This window comes from Ochotona princeps, chromosome 8 (assembly GCF_030435755.1).
Source record: "Ochotona princeps isolate mOchPri1 chromosome 8, mOchPri1.hap1, whole genome shotgun sequence".
NCBI classification, from domain to species: domain Eukaryota; kingdom Metazoa; phylum Chordata; class Mammalia; order Lagomorpha; family Ochotonidae; genus Ochotona; species Ochotona princeps.
In genome coordinates, this window is record NC_080839.1 from 77,388,918 (window position 1) to 77,408,276 (window position 19,359).

A 19,359-nucleotide genomic window follows, 5' to 3' on the forward strand; every position below is an offset into this window, starting at 1 on the left:
TCTTGGAGGTAAAATAGTTTACCATGTGAGCCTATTATGTATTTCTGTGTGAAGATGCATGCAATACCTGCAGTTTGCTTTTTAAAGTTTTTATGCAGTAAGAAAAAAGAAATGGCATTGCAGTCCCCAAGAATACAGTTCAAGAACTGCATTGTGTGTATTCTAGACTCATGCTTTCTGCTTTCTCTTAGTTCTTTCCCACTGAAAGTAGGTAAAATGAATCCAGAAGAAATCGTACGGGTCTGTTTGGAAAATGAATCCATTTCAGATGCTTGGGCCTGCAGCTCCTCTTTGTAAGGAGAGGATTGCCTAGCTTCTCTCTGGGACTTTGGTTTCCTGATTGCAGAGCACCAAGGAAAATTCTGTTCTGCTGGCTTTGGTTGATTTATTGACAATAGTGCGTAGCTTACTTAATGGAAATACTTTTTAATGAAAAATTTTTTTTTTTCTCTAAAGGTGAGCCTGATTCTAGAGTTCTAGCCCATATCGGAGATGATGATGTTACAATAAGAATCAACACAGATGGGGCAGAATATAATATAGAGGTAACCACCTGTGATCTTCTGAGTTAAAACCACTTGCTTGTTGGTTGTTTTCTGATTTCTGAAGTAAATTCTCTGGCGGTAGGGCTGGTGCTGCATGCTAAGCTGCCATTTCGTGCCTGCATCCCTTCTCCGAGTTCCTGGAATCGGGTCCTGCCTCGGCTTCTGATCCAGCTACCTGTGCGTCCTGGAAGGAGCAGATAATGGCTCAAGTGCTTGGGTTCCTTCCCGCAAAGAGAGACCCAGTTGGAGTTGCGTTGACTTGCTTGACAAATGTCTGCAACAACCAGGGCTAGACTAGTTGGAAGTTAGGAGCCTGGCCTATTTTGTACCTTCCCAGGCAGCAGCGTCACCCACTGGATAGCACTGTCACACCCTAACTGTTGATTCTCAAGTCTGTGTCCTCTGTAAATTATACAAGACACACACAGTCTCCAATTTAAGTTGTTTTTTTTTTTTTTTTTTTTTTTTTAACGTGATAACAGTGTGAAAAGAATGTGTATTTTGTAGAAACGTACTAACGTACTTCAGGGTGTAGCTGCAGATGCTGTTTCAGTGCGGGCAGCAACCCGAACTGCAGCAAGGGAAGGTGCTCAGGCACACGGGAGGGGAGGCAAGGCTGCATGTCGAGTGGCTTTCAGCTTAGTGTGGGCTCTTTGGATCCCAGCCACAGGAACACATGTGTTTGTGTGCATGTGTATGTAATAGCTCTGTGAGATAAAATTCATACACTTTACTGTTTACCCATTTAAATGTACAGTTCCTTGGTTTTAAGTGTATTCATTGGGGCATGCTACCACCACCATAGTCTATTCTAGAACCTTTTCATTACCCTGGATCCTTTAACCAGCCTTACTCTGTTTCTCTGTAATGCTCCCAGCCCTAGGAAATCAGTAACCTTTCTGTTAGATTTTTATTTTGTTTTAGATTTATTTGAAAGGCAGAGAGATAGGGAGAGTGAGCAAAGAGGAGGAGAGAGACAGACAGAGGTAAATGCTGTGATCTTCCTTGAACCTTGACTGGTTCACTCCCCAGATGTCCACAACAGCCAGAGTTGGCCAATCTGGCCAGGAGTTGGGATCATCTGGGCCTCCCATGTGGGTGGCATGGCCTTCATCTGCTCCCTCCCTGGCACCCTGCAAGGGACAGAAAGGAAATAGAGGAGCTGGGGCTGTAGTTGACCTTCAAAGGGGGTGGGTATCCTGAGCAATGGCTCAGCCCTCTGAGCCACAACATCTGCCCCTACTGTCTTTCTAGATTGGCTTGTTTCAGTCATCACATATAAACGGAATAATATAATATGGACATTTGAAAAAAGAGAGAGAGCTTCCATCTGCTGGTTCACTGCCCGGAAGTCTGCACTGGTCGGGGCTGGGCTAAGATAAAGCCAGGAGCTTCATCCAATCTCTCATTTGGGTGGTAGAGGTCCAAACTCTTGGGCCATCTTCTGCTGCTTTTTCCGGACAGTTAGCAGGGAACTGAATTAGAAGTGCATCAGCTGGGACTCCAGCTGGCACCCAGATGGCATGTTGACATCACAGGCAGTGGTTGTGCCTGCTACACCACAATGCTCACCCCAACATTTGAGCTTTCATGTTTGACGCCTTTCACCTAGAAGAATGTATTCATCATGCATTCATGTTTTAGCATACATGAGAACTTCCTTTCCTCTTACTGCAAATGATACTCCATTATATGGAATGCCACATTTGGTTCGTTAATTGATACATATTTGGGTTGTTTCTACCTCTGGGATGTTATTTTTATATATATATATAATTTTTTTTATTATATTAATTACATTGCATTATGTGACACAGTTTCATAGGCTTTGGGATTCCCCCAACTCCTCCCCGTACCCTCCCCCCATGGTGGATTCCTCCACCTTGTTGCTGTATTACATTTCTTTTTTTTTTAAGATTTATTTTTTATTTTTATTACAAAGTCAGATATACTAAGAGGAGGAGAGACAGAGAGGAAGTGGAGCTGCCAGGATTAGAACCAGCGGCCATACGGGATCAAGGCGAGGACCTCAGCCACTAGGCCACGCTGCCGAGCCCATGCTGTATTACATTTCAAATGTAGTCAGGATTCTTTCATTGCAAGCATACACCAAGCATAGAGTCCAGCATCTTATTTTCCAGGTAAATTCAATGGTTTCTTGGGGAGACCATCTCTCGTCTGACAGCAGAGCTGGCAGAATATCATTCCGATCAATTTAAAGCCACAACATAACATCAACGACAATTTACAACATTATGGAATTAATTGACATGGTATTGAGTAACCAATATGTTAAAAAAAATGCAAGTTTTTAACCACATCCTGTGACTACTTCATTGACATTTCAATTTTAGTTTATATACTGCTGGCTTCTGTACACCTTAAAATGGCTGTAGGGTACTATTCAGCTGTCTTGTGTCTGTTTTCATTTTAGTAGTTAGCTGTTTATAGTGTTGAAGCATAATTTTTCTGAACTTGGCAGATTTTAGGATAGTCTAAACTGAGTTATAACTCTAACAAGGCATATGTCAACCATTGAGGTTTAAGAATAGTTTTAGGAGGGGTGTGCAGAGAAATCTTCAATATCTTATTGAGGAGTAACTAATCTTTGTGTCCTACCTAGTGAGGTATGTGTGAGTCCACGCTGACCGTTTCCTGTCTGGTTCTAAGCTTTCCTTGTTGTTCTCTATTCTAATGTGTGTGTGTGTGTTTAGGGGGGCTCCGGAGGGACCCTGATGGTTATTTCGTTCTACCTCTGGGATGTTATTAATGATGCTGCTGTGAACAAGTTTGCATTTCTCTTTGGTAAATGCTTGGAACAGAATTGCCGCTCATTTGGTAATTTTGTTTAACTTTTTGAAAAACTGGTAAAATGTGTTTCTGCGTGATGGCACTATCTCATGTTCATATCTGTGTATGTGAGACTTCTGATTCCTGCACTTCCTCACCAGAATTTGATGTTGTCATCCTGATAGATATGAGTAAGTGTCTCAGTTTGATTTGCCTTTCTCTCATGAAGCAGTAATACAGAACTCTTGAAAAACAGTATTGAAAAACAGAATTAAAGTTTATTTTGGTGCAAAAAAAAGTTTTGAAATCCATGCATAGTTTCTGTCATAATGTACATTATCCCTGAATTTTTTGAAGCCTATGTACGTAAACTCTTTAGTCTTCCTAAAGGCTGACTCTGATGAGACAGTTCACTACAGAGAAGTTTATTTTATAATGACAGAAATGTCCTTTTGACTTGAGTGACCTTGGGAGAACTTTACTTGTATTTTATTGTGGCTTTGCAACAGTGTGAATGCATGGTTTTCAAAATTACTTTTGAGGGCTGGTGCTGAGGCACAGTGGATTAAGCCAACACCTGCAAACATTAGCATTCTGTATGGGCTCCAGTTCGAGTCTTGGCTGCTCCACTTGCATTCCAGCTCCATGCTAGTGCCCCTGGGAAAGCAGCAGATGATGGCTGATTAGGTTGGAACCCTGCAACACATATGGGAGACCAGAAGGAGCTCCTGGATCCCAGCTTGGATTACACCCCATCCTAAGCCTTGTAGCTGTTTGAAGAGTGAACCAATAGGTGCAAGAGCTCTCTCTTTCTCTCTTTTGTTCTCTGTAATTCAAATACGCAATTAAATCTTGAAAAACAAACAACAGCAGCTTGTTTTCCTAGGGCAGTTTTTTAACTTGAAGGTTACAAGATAGCCACATCCTAGACTGATGTTGCAGTTCAGCTGTTGCCTGCAGTACTGACATTCTGTGTGCGTTCTAGTTCAAGTCCTGCTTGTACTACTTCTGGTCTAGCTCCATGCTGATATAACTGGGAAAGCAGCAGGAGATCCCTCGGTATTTGGGGTCCTGTCACCCACATGGGAGATCTGCGGGGAGACCAGGCTCCTGGCTTCAGCCTGGCCCAGCTCCCATCCCATGTGGCCATTTGGGGAGTGAATTCACAGAAGGAGGATTTCTCTCTCTCCCTCTCTATTAAAATAAGTAAGATCTTTTTAAAAAATATTGGAGAAAATTCTAACCATTAATATTGAGATGCTTTGCTGCCCTGTGCACAGTGGGAGGAGGCAGGTGACGGCCCGAGTGGTTGGGTCTCTGCTCCACCCCCGCTAAAGGACTCCCGGATGCTTGCTTTGGCCTGGGTTCTTTGCACATGGCAGCTCATGCTGCCTGGCTGTCTGTCTGCGTCTCTCTGCTTCTCCCCAAAAACAACAACAAAAAATTGATTTTTCTGAAACCAGTAATAGATTTCAGGCAAAGTATTGCAAATGTTTGGTCTTCTGTGAAATGCTTATTCTTTCTTGTGCATAAAATCCAGCATGGCAAAAAGATGTCAAACACCTAAATATTAAATGAACTAAAATGAAAATATCACTTGAACAAGAAACTTCTAATCCCAGTGGTTCCACTTCCTATCCAGCTCCCTGCTTGGCCTGGGAAGGCAGTCGAGGACGGCCCAAACCTTTGGGACCCTGCACCTGTGTGGGAGATCCAGAAGAGACTCCGAGCTCCTGGCTTTAGATTGGCTCAGTTTTAGTGGTTGTGGCTGCTTGGGGAGTGGATCAAAAGATGGAGATCTTCCTCTCTGTCTCTCCTCCTTTCTGTATGTCTGACTGCCCAGTAAAAATAAATAAATCTTGGGCCTGGCGCTCTGGCCTAGCGGAAAAGTGCTCACCTTCAACACGCCAGGATCCCATATGGGCGCTGGTTCTAATCCCGGCGGCTCCACTTCCCATCCAGCTCCCTGCTTGTGGCCTGGGAAAGCAGTTGAGGACAGCCCAATGCATTGGGACCCTGCACCCGCGTGTGGGAGACCTGGAGGAAGTTCCTGGCTCCTGGCTCTGGATCGGCACAGCTCTGACCATTGTGCTCACTTGGGGAGTGAATCATTGGACGGAAGATCCTCCTCTCTATCTCTCCTCTCTGTATATCTGACTTTGTAATACAAATAAATCTTGAAAAAATTTAAAAAGTAAATGTTTTAATATATATGTATATATACAGTGTTCTGTATATTCTAAAAAATTTCAAAATGTACAAAGTAAATCTTTTTAATAGATAAAATAATGATCAAATAATCCATGTATTTATTTACCAGCATAAAGATTCCATATGGTAAACATTGAAATGTTTATTTTAAATAACATGACTGGTCAGTAGACTTAACCAAGAAAGGAAAGCTATCTAAGAACAAGCAAAGATTATTGCAAAAATTTAATATACTCTTTAAGAATTGTTGTATTTTATATCTCAACCTTATTTCCCTTTGTAGCCACTTTGGAGATTTGTTAATGATCCTGCCGAGAAAAGAATGTTAGTTTATAAATCTGAAGATATTAAGAACGTTTCCCGTTTGCAGTCTCCAAAAGTGTGTGGCTATATAAAAGTGGATAGTGAAGAGTTGCTTCCGAAGGGGCTGATGGACATGGAGCCCCCTGAAGGTAAGACTGGAGTGGCGCATTGAAATAAGAAATAAGCACATTGTGACTGTATCAAGCTAAGGTTGTAGTTAGTTGATTAAAAAAAAAAAACCAATGTAGCGCCTAATGCAGTAGTCTGGTGGCTAAAGTCCTCGCCTAGCATACCCGGGATCCCCAGTGGGTGCTGGTTCGTGTCCTGGCTGCTCCACTTCCAGTCCAACTTCCTGCTTATGGCCTGGAAAGCAGTGGAGGATGGCCCAAAGCCTTGGGACCCTGCACCTGCATGGGAGACACGGAAGAAACTCCTGGCTCTTGGCTCCTGGCTCCTGGCTCCTGGCTCCTGGCTCCTGGCTCCAGATCAGCTCAACTCTTGGAGAGTGAATCATCAGATGGAAGATCTTTCCTTGTCTCTCCTCTCTGTATATCTGACTCCCCCCTCCTCCCAAAAAAGTAATCTAGGAACTATATATTACATGACAGGAAAATGATTTGATTTTGAGAAATTCTTTGTAACGTGTGAGCTAAAAACTTGTAGAACGGAATTCAAAAGAAATTGTTAAGGCAAATTGAATAACCAGCGGAAGTTGTACTGCAGGCATTTGGAAATGACAGTGCTGTTGAGGTCAAAGTCATTGGTCTTGGGACAGATGTGTTTAGGGCCATTTACAAAGCAAGTGTGGAGCGGCTTTCTGTCTTTTTCAAAGACCTTAGAGCATATGACTGTTTATTATAGACAAATACAGCCTGATAGAGTTCCTGTTCATTTTTAAAAATTTTTATTTTTGATGATTTTTACATAATTGATTAGAGTGATAAGGGTCAAGGGCTACAGGAAGGTGGGTGAGAGCACCGTTTCCACATTCTCTTTTTTTCCTTCCTGAATCTGGCGGAAGGAGAGAGATGAGGGGAGAAGCCACACCCAGACTCCCAACCACCCCAGGGTCCCCAATGTGGGGCATGCTCTGAGGGTTCTGCTCAAGAGGTTTTGATAGTTCAACAGTTCTGAATTACTGCCAGTCTCACCACTCCAAGCATGATGAAATCTCTCCAGAATCCACTGGTTGACAAAGTCCACCTTAGAGTCTCCGTTTGCCCAGATACTGCCAATGCTCGTCTGGGGTAGTTGATTTGGGGCAGGTGAATTGTTCTGTCCTCCATCCTCTGTTGTGGTACCACATGTCCTCAGTTCCGATGGACTGTCATATCCTCCATGTTCACCCAGACATGCCATCCACTGCTCCATCTGACACTGAGGAGGCCCAGCTCTGACACATGCACTCCACGGTCAGACCATGGAACCTGCAATTCTCTCCATGGTTGGGTTCTGAGTCCAGCAGTTCAGCTGGGGGGATCCCCAAAGAAACTTCATCTGAGGTGATCCCATACCTGATTCTTGTGTGTGCTTACTAACACAGGGCCCAGCACAGTCCATTGCCCCATTCAGCTTATGCATATGCTGTTAGTTGCAATTGCTGGGTCAGTTCTACTTCCAGCCCTGACTTCTGTATAAACCAGTGGGTGTTGTAACCCAGCCCAGTCTGCCCACCACACACTCAGCCTTCATGTACGCCAGTGGGAGCTGCAGCCTAGTTAGAGTGACCCGCGGTAACCCCCATCAGGCTCGCTCCATGCCCTGGTTCTTTCTTTTTTTTTTTTTTTAAGATTTATTTATTTATTTATTTAAATTTTATTTTTATTACAAAGTCAGATATACTGAGAGGAGGAGAGATAGAGAGGAAGTGGAGCTGCCAGGATTAGAACCAGCGGCCATATGGGATCAAGGCGAGGACCTTAGCCACTAGGCCACGCTGCTGAGCCCAAGATTTATTTATTTTTATTGGAAAATCAGATATACAGAGAGGAGGAGAGACAGAGGAATATCTTCCATCCGATGATTCACTCCCCAAGTGACTACAATGGCCAATACTGCGCCGATTCGAAGCCGGGAGCCAGGAGCTCTTCTGGGTCTCCCACATAGGTGCAGGGTCCCAAGACTTTGGGCCGTCCTCAACTGCTTTCCCAGGCCACAAGCAGGAAGCTGGATGGGAAGTGGAGCTGCTGGGATTAGAACCGGCACCCATATGGGATCCTGGCGTGTTGAAGGTGAGGACTTTTTCCGCTAGGCCACAGCACCAGGCCCATGCCCTGGTTCTTGTGCTTACCAGTATGTACAGCTGGCTGGTCCTGTCTGTCCCACATCCATTCAGCTCTCACATGTGTCAATGGGCCTTGAAGCCTAGTTCAATCCAACTAGCTCCCCTGTCCAGCCCACGCATGTTCCAGCAGGGGCCACTTTCTGTCTAGCCATGCCTTGCCAGTCCTGGTTTTTATGCTTACCGGTTGGAGTGGTTACCCAAGAGGGAGGTGCCCACTGTTTCCCTACCGGGCCCATTCCCACTCCCAGATCCTGCACTTTGAAGGTGGTTCTGCAGTTTAACTTGACAGAATTGGCCCCCTGTGCCAGCATCTGCCAGCTAATGCTGTGGCAAAGCCCAACCAACCCACACCCACTCTCGCTTGTGCTTGTACCAGTAGGAACAGTCAACCCAGTCTGGCTTTCTCCTGATGTAGCTCACATGTGATCTAGCTCACATGATACAACAGGTGTTGTATCCCTGCCCGGCCTGGTCTACCCCCATCCCAACTCTCACGCTCACCAGTGGGAGTGGTGGTCCAGCAGGTGAGCCCCATGCAGCCCCCCTACCAGCTTCGCTGCTTCCCCTGTGTCTCACGTGTGCTGGTTGAGTGCTGTGGCCCAGTCTGGCATGGCCTACATCACCTTGGCATTTGCCAGTGGGTGCTGTAGCCTGGCCCACCCCCAGCTCCAACTCACACTGGTGGGGACTGTAGCCTAGCCCAGCCCATCTGTCCCCTAGTCCCAGCCCTCCTGTGAACTGGTATGTGTTGTGACCCAACCCAGCCTGACCCACCCTCCATTCTGGTGCTCAGATGCGCCAGCGGGTGAGTTGAACTGGCCCAGCTTGGTTCAGTCCCAATCTGTAATATAATCCCAGTTTTCACAGAGAACCTTGACATTTGAGCCGTTACTTTAATTCATGGCTGCTTCTAAAGGAGCACACCTGTTGGCTTCATGGCCCAGCAGTACGCAGTTTTATTTTGTTAAGCACTTTTTAAAGTTTCTGATTTTAGCAATTACGGAGGTGATTGCTTTTTTAATTTCTCATTTTTTATTGTCTGCATTCCTCTAAGATTTTTTGTTCAGATTTTTTTTCCCTTAAAGATTTATTTATTTTAATTGAAAAGTCAGCTATACAGAGAGGAGGAGAGACAGAGGAAGACCCTCCGTCTGCTGATTCATTCCCCATGTGGCCGCAACGGCTGGAGCTGCGCTGATCCAAGCCAGAAGTTTCTGGGTTTCCTACACGGATGCAGGGTCACAAGACCCTGGGCCATCATTCACCGCTTTCCCAGACCACGAGGAGAGAGTTGGATTGGAAGCAGGCCACCGGGACACAAATTGGTGCCCACGTGGGATCCTAGCGCGTGCAAGGCAAGGACCTCAGCCACTAGATACCGTGACTGGTCCTGCTCAGATTTTTAAATAATGATTGAAACACAACATTTACATTAAAGAAGAGCGAGAGAGAGAGAGAGTTAGTTAGTTCTCAGGGCCTCCAGGTGGGTGCCGAGGGCCAATCACTTGAGCCATCCTCTGCTGCTTTTCCAGGCTGCTGACAGCCAGCTGGATTGGAAATAGAGCAACTGGGACTCAAACCAGTGCCTATATGGGTCGCTGGTGCTGCTGGGTTACTCCCTCAATGGCTACAATGGCTAGAACTGGTGTGGCATGAATGTAGGAGCTTCTTCCAGGTCTGCCATATGGGTGCAAGGGCCCAAGCATTTGGGCTATCTTCTGCTGCTTTCCCAAGTGTGTTAGGATGGATCGGAAGTGGAGCAGCTGGGACAGGAAACAGCACCACTAGCACAGGAAGTGGCTTTATCTGATTTGCCACATTCACAGCCCCTCAAGACACTTTTAAGTGTGCCAAGCTCAAATAACGTGTATTTCAGAAGCATACTGCAGTGTTATGTGAAAAAGAAAATCTGCCTTGTTGCGATGAGATTTGAGTTACTAGTGCCTACAAATTCCTCCTAGGGCTTGCTCACCGCGTGAAGAGGCGAGCTGAGCCAAACCCCATGAAGAACACGTGCAAACTGCTGGTGGTCGCCGATCACCGCTTTTACAGATACATGGGCAGAGGGGAGGAGAGCACTACCACCAACTACCTGGTGAGTACTGGGGGCGGGGCTCCCTGCAGGTGGCTGGGGTCTTTTAAACCTAAGACCACAGCCATCACCAATGGAATGAAACCCAGTCTGTTCGGTGCTCTTTTGTTTATGAAGCGTTTGAGAGACGTTGTCTGGTTCCTGCGTTACTGTATGGAAACTGTAGTTTCAAATTTCTAAAAATGTACTTTATATTTGAAGTAGTATTTTCTGCATGTTATAACTTTTATGCTAATTGGGGAGACTTGTGATGCCGTCCTTTATTTAAATGAGGGAGCTCTTGAAGAATGTGCCTGCTCCAGTGGCCATGACCCTGTGGTGTCACAGTGCGACTCTGCTCCCCAGTCGGACAAGTGTGTCTTTGTGGGAAGCTGTCTTTGTGTTTCAGAGAACAATGGCCGTGGTGGTCAGCTGTGTTAGCGAGCTAAGTGTTGGACTGCCCAACCGGGGGCAGAGAGCTTGTAGGAAGCATTGGCCCTGGAGCTTTAGGCTTGTGCTATTTACAATTTTTAAGGTCAGGGAAGAAATTTTTCAGGGGGATTTTTGTTAATATGGCCTCATTTGTCGTGATAACTTGGCACCGACCAAAATGTTATTGAATAAATAAAAGAAAATGGAGCTATTCATGCCCGCCGCCTGGTGCAGGACAGTCGCCTGTCTCAGTGACTTGGTTTCCCCATTCTGCCGCTTTTATTGGCACCGCTCGCCCTTCTTCCCTCCTGCTCCAGTGGTGTTACTGTGAAGATTGTGGTGGTCACTCCAACCCTTGTCCCGAACTGACATTCTTTGTAGCGGAGCTTCTCTGTCTCTCTCCTTCTCTTTTTTAAAAGGCAGCCTTTTTTTTTCTTTTTTAAAGATTTTATTATTTATTTTTATTGGAAGGTCAGATACAGAGAGGAGGAGAGAGAGAGAGGAAGATATTCTGTATGTTGATTTACTCCCCAAGTGGCCTCAATGGCCAAAGCTGAGCCAGTCTGAAGCCAGGAGCGAGAAGCTTCTTCTGGGTCTCCCACGCAGTTGCGGTTCCCAAGGCTTTGGGCCGTCCTCAACTGCCATCCTAGGTCACAATCAGGGAACTGAATGGCAAGTGGGGCCACTGGGATTAGAACCAGCACTCATATGGGATCCCGGCGTATACAAGGTGAGGACTTCAGCTGCTAGGGTATTGCGCCAGGGCCAAAGCTTCTTTCTTAGTATGAGTTTTATATTGGGGGATTCCTGATATGTTACTTTTTTGTTCATGACACTATAAAAATGAATGTAAAGAAAGATCTAGTTCGTTTTTTTTTTTAAGGGATACGTACTTTTAAAAATATTTTTATTTGAAAGGCAGAATTTACAGAGAGAGAAGAAGGGATAGAAAGATCTTGCATCTACTGGCTCACTCCCCAGTTGACCACAGTGACCAGAGCTGAACTGATACAAAGCTGAGAGCCAGGAACTTCTGGGTCTTTCCATGTGGTTCAGGTGTCCAAGCACTTGGGCCATCTTTTGTTGCTTTCCCAGGCCTTAAGTAGGAAGCAGCTAGGATATGAACTGGCACCTATTTTGGGTGCCAGTGCCACAGGGTGGAGGACCAGCATGCCCATCCCAACAGGTCTAGTTTTAAATTTATGTGTACATATATGTGTGTGTATAATATATATATAGTATTATATACTATATGTATTATATCAAATATATATATTCAAATAAAAAGAAATAGTGGCAGAGAGAATTCCCATTGGCTGCTTCACTCTGGAAACACCCACGGCGCCTGGGGTTCAGTTGGGCTGATGTCAGGATCCTGGCAGTTCAGTCTAGATTTCCCGTGTAAGCCACAGGGACTGCTGCTTGAAACATTACCTGCCGCCTGCCAGGCTGTGAACTGTCCAGAAGAGGGAAGCAGGAGCAGGGCCAGGATTCAGGTTCAACACTCTGATACGGCATGTGCGTGTCCTGAACTGACAGTGTAAATGCTAGGCCAAACAGCTGTCTAAGAGGTCTAGTTTTGGGGGGCCCTGTGCTGTGGCCTAGCAGGGAAAGCTACCACCTGCCATGCCCATATTCTGCATGGGCAGCTGTGCAAGCCTGGCTGTTCCACGTCCAATCTAGCTCCTTGCAAATGCACCTGGAAGGTAGTGGAAGATGGCCCACGTGCTTGAGCCCTTGTATGCCCGTGGGAAACCTGGAGCGGCTCCTGGCCCAGCCCTAGCTGTTGCTGCCACCTGGGGAGCGACCTGGCACATGGTTCTCCATCCCTATCTCTAGCTCTGCCTTTCAAAAATTCACTATATGTTTCTTAAAATTACATGTTTTACAGTTGCATAAATGCAAGGAATGGTTTCTTTTTTTCATGTGTTTTATTTATTTTTGCTTGTAAGAATTAGAAAGAGATCTACCATCTGCTGGTTCACTGCCTTAATGGCTGCAATGGCCAGAGTTTGGCTGGTCTGAAGCTGGGAGCTAAAGTGTTCTCTAGGTCTCACCCAGGAGTACAGGGTGCTGAGTACTTGGGTAATCCTCCATACACAAGGAGCTGGTTTGGAAGTGGGGCAGCTGGGACATGAACCGGTGTCCATGCGGGCAGACAGGATTAATGGGCCACCTTCTAGTGCCGGCCCCTACGAAACAGTTTCTTGGCCTTCTAACTTATTTCACAATTACTGGAATAAAATTGTCAACACAGTTTTTGAATAGTAGAGTATTCTTTGAGGAAAAGATGCATAGTTTGCCTGTAGCTTTTTTCTCCTGTCTGGTGATTGTATTGTCCACCCTAGTCTCTCTGAGTTGAGCAGGAGGAGTACTAATGAAGTAGGCCTCACCCTTTTGGTCCCTTTGGTCATATTCCTCTGTGTTGAACTTAGCTGGTGAGGGCGGGAAAGCAGAGTCAGTGGTTGCTGTTGCTGCCCCCCATTTTGGGGGAAGGAGTTGAGATGCTTATCAGGAGATAAAGGAGTGAGGTAGGCCCACGTACGTGATGGCTCAGTTGACTAATCCTCTACCTGCAAATGCTGGCATCCCTTATGGGTGCCAGTTTGTGTCCCAGCTGCTCTACTTTCCAAACAGCTTGCTGCTGGAGGATGGCCCAAGTTCTTGGGACTGTACCCACATGGGAGACCTGAAGGAAGCTCTTGGTCCCTGGCTCCTGGCTTTGGATTGGCTCAGCTCTGGCCGTTGCAGCCATTTGGGGAGTGAACCAGCAGATGGAAGATCTCTCTTTCTGTATCTTCTTTCTGTAAAGTTGTCATACCAGTAAAAATAAATAAATCTTAAAAAAAAAATATTCGAGTTCCTGCCGCCCTCGTGGGAGACCCGGATGGAATTTCCTGACTGCTGGCTCCTGGCTCTTCCCTGGCTTAGCACAGGCTGTTGTGGGCATTTGATGAGTGAGCCAGTGGGTGGGAGGGAGGGCTCTGTCTGCCTCCTCCGTGCCCTGTCTCTGTAACTCTCCACAATTCCCCTTTGGGTGGACCTTGTTTTAAGCAGGCCAACTGCTGCCTCCCCATCCAGATTCTGCTCGAAGCCCTGTTCTTCTCATCTTACTTGCTCACACTCTCTGTTGTTCTTTCAAATAAATAAAAATAAATATTTTTTAAAAGAATAACAAAAGTTTTAGAAGTCTGTTAGAGAATATTTTGGTCTCAGATGTAATTGATTACCCAAAATTTATTTGGAGTGGACTGCAACTTTTGGTAATAACATTTTTTTTGAAAGATTTGTTTATTTTCATTACAAAGTCAGATATACAGAGAGGAGGAGAGACAGAGGAAGATCTTCCGTCCGATGTTTCACTCCCCAAGTGAGCCGCAACGGCCGGTGTGCGCCGATCCAAAGCCGGGAACCTGGAACCTCTTCAGGGTCTCCCACGCGGGTGCAGTGTCCCAAGGCCTTGGGCCGTCCTCGACTGCTTTCCCAGGCCACAAGCAGGGAGCTGGATGGGAAGTGGAGCTGCCGGGATTAGAACCGGCGCCCATATGGGATCCTGGGGCTTTCAAGGCGAGGACTTTAGCCGCTAGGCCATGCTGCCGGGCCCTGGTAATAACATTTTACGTTTGTGACTAGGAATAATTTCTTTGTGATAAAAGTTAATATTTTAAATGGTAGCTTTTATAATTAGGACCTTTGGCCAATTACATTTTGTGTAAGCTGAGGTTTTTTGTGTCTGTTTCATGTTACATTACAGAGTGGTGAATGTGCACTGCGTAATGGCTTTTTCCTTTATACACAGATAGAGCTGATCGACAGAGTGGATGATATCTACCGGAACACCTCGTGGGACAATGCGGGGTTCAAAGGTTATGGAGTGCAGATAGAGCAGGTACTCACCCACAGATGAGGCTCATGTAGTTGGTGAATATTCGTCACCTGTGTGCAGAGCTCAGCTGGCCTTTAACATCAGGCATGCATGTTCTCAGATGGCCGCAGGGATTCTGTGCTAAATGACTGCTTTGGGTATCAATGAGGTTAGGCGATTCTAGATGATGAAGTTTTCGCTATCCATCATTTTATCCTGCTCTCCCCTTTCAGCTTGTGATTCTTTTATTCTCTCAAGTGTTTTCCATTTATCTGAATTTAGTTTCAGTCCTCAAGTTTTGTTGAGTCCTTAGAAAATTTACTCAAATGTACTGTGCAAAACATTTATATATGCAAAACTATTAGGTTTCTTGCCCTTAAATATCTCCTAATTCCTTGTAATCTGTTAATAGCATGTCTAGCATTGATGTGTTAATATTTTCTTGATTCTGTCTCAAAGCAAAATGATTCCAAATTGCTGATGAATTAAAGAGACTTGAAATCAGTTTGAACAGAAAGTAGACATTTTGATATGAAGATTAATCCTGTTTGGTCAGTATGAAACCCATGTTGATAGGTTCTATCAGATGGAATTTAGAGATGCTGGAAAAACCTTTTAATCACATCAGAAATATTAAACTTTGATAGTTCTCATATGAAACTAAGAATAATTTTTCCCTCCTTTTTACTGTTTTGTGTTTTTTTTAAGTTATCACTTGATAGGTAATACATACACGGTACAAAAACCAGGGAAAAGTAAGTCTGCGCATTCTCTGTGCATCGTCACAGCAGCTCCTTCCCCTGCGCGCCCCGAGCTTCGTGTGTCTGCGGGATGTGTGCATGCACTGGCATGTTTGCGCGTCTGCCTGTGACCCAGTGCTGGTGCGGTGCTCTTTGGCGTCTTGGAGATTATTGCCTGTTGATGCGTACAAGACTGCCTTACCTTTGAAATGCCCGAATCATGTTTAGGTTTAGAGGGGCCACTCAGATTCCTTTCTGCCTTAGGAAATTGGGACCAATTGAAAATATAGAAGTAATTTGGGAGGTAGAAGCATCTAGTCCTTGACATGTGGTCAAAGATGAATTGGAGGGTGTGGTCCAGACGTGCACTCATGGTGGGCTTCCAAGTGGTTCCCTCCAGAATTGGCTGGACCACCCACCAGCAAGGCTACTGTGCCTGCCCCACTGAACCTATTGCTGGGTAGCAGGGCAGATTGGCATGGGCCCTGCAGGCAGAGACTTCGAAACTGCTGAAGCGGGGACAGCTGTAGGAAGCCTTTGTCACCTCGCCAGCTTAGGGGTCGTACGAACCTGCCTGAAATGCATGTAGGAGACATCCTAGTTCTTGTAATCTTTCATTTCTGTGATGTACAGAGTGATTTATCTATTTTTACTCCTTGTTTCTAACTGTAGTGTTAAATATTTTAGGCTCATGTAACTCCAAGTCTAATGTTTTCCAAGTAAATGTGGAAGATATGAAACTGTAGTACATTTGTACCTTTATAAATAATTTGTTCACATTCGTGTTTTCCATACCATATTCTTTTTAGCTTGTGTTAAACATTGTGTACCAGTGCTGAGAATGTATGGCATTTCAGTGCTAAACTCTTTTTTCTAGAATGGCAGATTTTTTTTTAAATAGATAAAACAGTGTGATTTTTTTCTGGAAGTGTTCTAAGTGTATTATCTCTTTAAGTATAGATTCGCATTCTCAAGTCTCCACAAGAAGTGAAACCTGGGGAAAGGCACTATAACATGGCAAAAAGTTACCCGAATGAGGAGAAGGATGCTTGGGATGTGAAGATGCTGCTGGAGGTGGGTCCTGGGACTCGGGATGGAGTTGGGTTTGACATGGATTGCACCTGCGTTGATGCAGGGACATGTTAGAAAAGATGCTAGAAAGCCAGGGGTGTCTGCCCTCTGATCCAGCGCTGAGCCCATCTTCCAAAGCAGAGCAGATGCCAACTGGCAAAAAAAGAAAAAAAAGTAAGGGGAGGAGAAGAATTTCATAAAACAGTGTTTCTTTATCTCTTTTCTGTTTATTTATTCATTAGTAAGGCAGAGTGACAAAGAGTGGGAGAGATGGTTCGTCTGTTGGTTAACTCCCCAGAGTCTATAGCAGCTGGAGCTGGGCTGGGCCAAAGCCAGATCGAGCAACTCCATGTGGGTCTAGTACTTGGGCTGTGTGTGGCAGCTCGAGTGGCGGTGGAGCAGGCTGCACCGCAGACACCGTGGCGTGGGATGTACCCCAGCACCCACTCCTCCAGCAGTGTTGTCCTGCTGGGTTTGGATCTCAGCACCTGCTGGGCGGGAGCATGAAAGCCCTGTCCATGCAGTCCTCACACACTGGCTTGTTAGCTCAGGTTTATCAGAGAAAAATCTTTTTTTTTCTTTTTCTAGAGACTTATTTATTTTTATTTGAAAGGCAGATATTCAGAAAGAAGAAGATACAGAGAGAAAGGTCCTCCAACCCCCAAGTGGCCTCAATGTCCAGAGCTGAGCCAATCTGAAGCCAGGAACCAGGAGCTTCTTCTGGTGTCCCACGCTGATGCAGGGTCCCAAGGCTTTGAGCCGTCCTCTTCTGCTTTCCCAGCCACAAGCAGGGGGCTGGATGGAAAGTGGAGCAGCTGGGACACAAACTGGCACCCATATGGGATCCCAGCACGTGCAAGGCCAGGATTCCAACCACTAGGCTACCACGCTGGGCCCATCAGTGAATCTTCTAAGGCAGTAATTATCAAACAGGCTATGAGTAATTGAAGAGTCGAAATATAACTGGGAGAACTGAAAGTTGGAATTTCAAGTTTTTGAGTTTCTATTCTGGTATTCATGAAAAGGTGGTAATTTGGAGTCTCAGTGTGCAGTGCTGCCTTGCTGTGGAGTGATCTCCGATGCAGCGGTGGCCTCTGATCTCAGTGGATCAGTGTGTTTGCGTTCTGCTGTGCTGCTGGCAGTCAGCACAAACTGAGCTGCTTGGAGCCACACGTAGTGCTCACCGCTGAGTTTCCAGGGCTCGCTCTAGGCTTAGTATGACTCATCTGGATTCTGTTTAAGGTCTCACAAGGCCACAGCCAAGTTTAAGCCTGAGTGGAATTAAAGCAGGTTCTCAAGTCTTTATCCGTGAGTCTGTGTGACACTGACACACCTCCTGTGATTTCCTGTGCCAGCCACCCCGAGGGAAGCTGAGGAGGATGCCGTTAGTCTGGCGGAGAGGTCTGCGGAGGGGTGGCGGGCAGCGTGGGCTGCCCTGACACAGGGCCACAGTCTGGGCATTTTTCCCTTGCAGCCTTGGAGGCTGTGAGTCAGGCTCAGGTGTTGGCCAACTCTGTGTCCTCTCTGGCTTCTCTCCTAGGCTCAGAGCGGTCTCTCTCCCTCTGGCCTCACCTGGTCGTCCCTGGATCCAGGCTGCACTCCTCTGCTCATGGGTGGCAGTCATGGTGGATTGGGTCCACCCAGTTCAGGTGACCTGCTTATCTGAGTTATCTGTATAAAGGCCCTGACTCTAGACACAGTGGCCTTCAGAGGTCTGTGAATTTTTCTCAATTTAAGACTTTTTATTTTTACTTGAAAGACTGAGAGAGAGATCTTCCATCCGCTGGTTCACTCCCCAGATGGCTGCCACGGCCAAAGGTGGGTTCATTGAGGTAGAAGTCAGCAAGTTCTTCCGGTTCTCCCAAGTATGTACAGTCGCCCAAGACTTGGGCCATGCTCTACTGCTTTCCTAGGCCGCAGGCGGGGAGCCAGATGGGAAGTGGAGGAACTGGGACATGAACCGGCGACCATATGGGATGCAGGTGCTGCAGGCACAGGATTAGCATGCTAGTCCACTGTGCTGGCCCTGAGGTCTGTGAATTGGGAGTGTCATGGTTAGCCCCTGACAAGAGGGCTAAGCTACAACGTGGGGTTGGTTACCCAGCGAGCAGTGCCTGAGGTCGAGCCATGTCTCCCAGCTCCCAGAGCTGCCGACCCAAGCACTGCCAGGCTCTCTGGGCCTTCCTGTGACTGTGTCGTGGGAGGAACCGAGTGAAGAACCGCTATATGCTCCTCTGCGCTTTTCGTCCCTGTGGCTCCTCTTCCTGACACCTCACTGCTTACCACTCAGCTGTCAGTGTGCGAGGGTGGCCATCTGCCATTCCCCAGGAATTTCAGACCTCTTATGTTCTGTCATTTAAAAATCAAGGCTGGGGCCGGTACAATAGCTGAGCCTCAACTGGCTAATCCTCCACCGCTAAGCACCGGTATCCCACTTGGGCGCTGGTTTGTGTTCCGGCTGCCCTGCTTCCCATCCAGCTCCCTGCTGCAGCCTGGGAAAGCAGTGGAGCGTGGCCCAAGTCCTTAGGACCCTGATCCACATGGGAGACCTGGAGGAAGCTCCTAGCTTCAGAACAGTTCAGGTCTGGCTGTTATGGCCATACCTTTCCAATAAAAATGAGTCAATCTTAAAAACAGTCAAGGCTTTTTTAGTGGGAGTACCTGCACCATTATGGATGAGATTTTAAAATATATGCAGCCCTTTGAAGGGGAAGAATGGCTTTGTGAACCTGCAGTATTGTAAGTGATGTGATTTCCCATAAGTTTGTTTATAGCCGCTGTATATTACCAGGTTTTAAAATAAAATTGTCAGGGACCTGGCAGCGTGGCCTAGCGGCTAAAGTCCTCGCCTTGAAAGCCCCAGGATCCCATATGGGCGCCGGTTCTTATCCCGGCAGCTCCACTTCCCATCCAGCTCCCTGCTTGTGGCCTGGGATGGCAGTTGAGGACGGCCCAATGCATTGGGACACTGCACCCGTGTGGGAGACCCTGAAGAGGTTCCAGGTTCCCGGCTTTGGATCGGCAGGCACCAGCCTGTTGTGGCTCAC

At 46.4% G+C, this 19,359-nt stretch overlaps 1 protein-coding gene across 5 annotated transcripts in view; it reads left to right on the forward strand.

Annotated features, from left to right (window-relative positions):
* The window catches only part of ADAM17 (ADAM metallopeptidase domain 17), a 49,520-nt gene that overhangs the window by 14,962 nt on the left and 15,199 nt on the right, over window positions 1–19,359 (forward strand). For 4 of the 5 annotated variants that reach the window (XM_058668289.1, XM_058668290.1, XM_058668291.1 and 1 more), the window contains exons 4-8: window positions 457–545; window positions 5,830–5,998; window positions 10,095–10,228; window positions 14,436–14,525; window positions 16,202–16,315. In XM_058668289.1, coding sequence (XP_058524272.1) covers window positions 457–545; window positions 5,830–5,998; window positions 10,095–10,228; window positions 14,436–14,525; window positions 16,202–16,315 — 596 coding nt within the window. Of the gene's footprint in view, window positions 1–456; window positions 546–5,829; window positions 5,999–10,094; window positions 10,229–14,435; window positions 14,526–16,196; window positions 16,316–19,359 lie in introns of those variants that run through there. The other variant, XM_058668293.1, reaches the window with a different exon arrangement.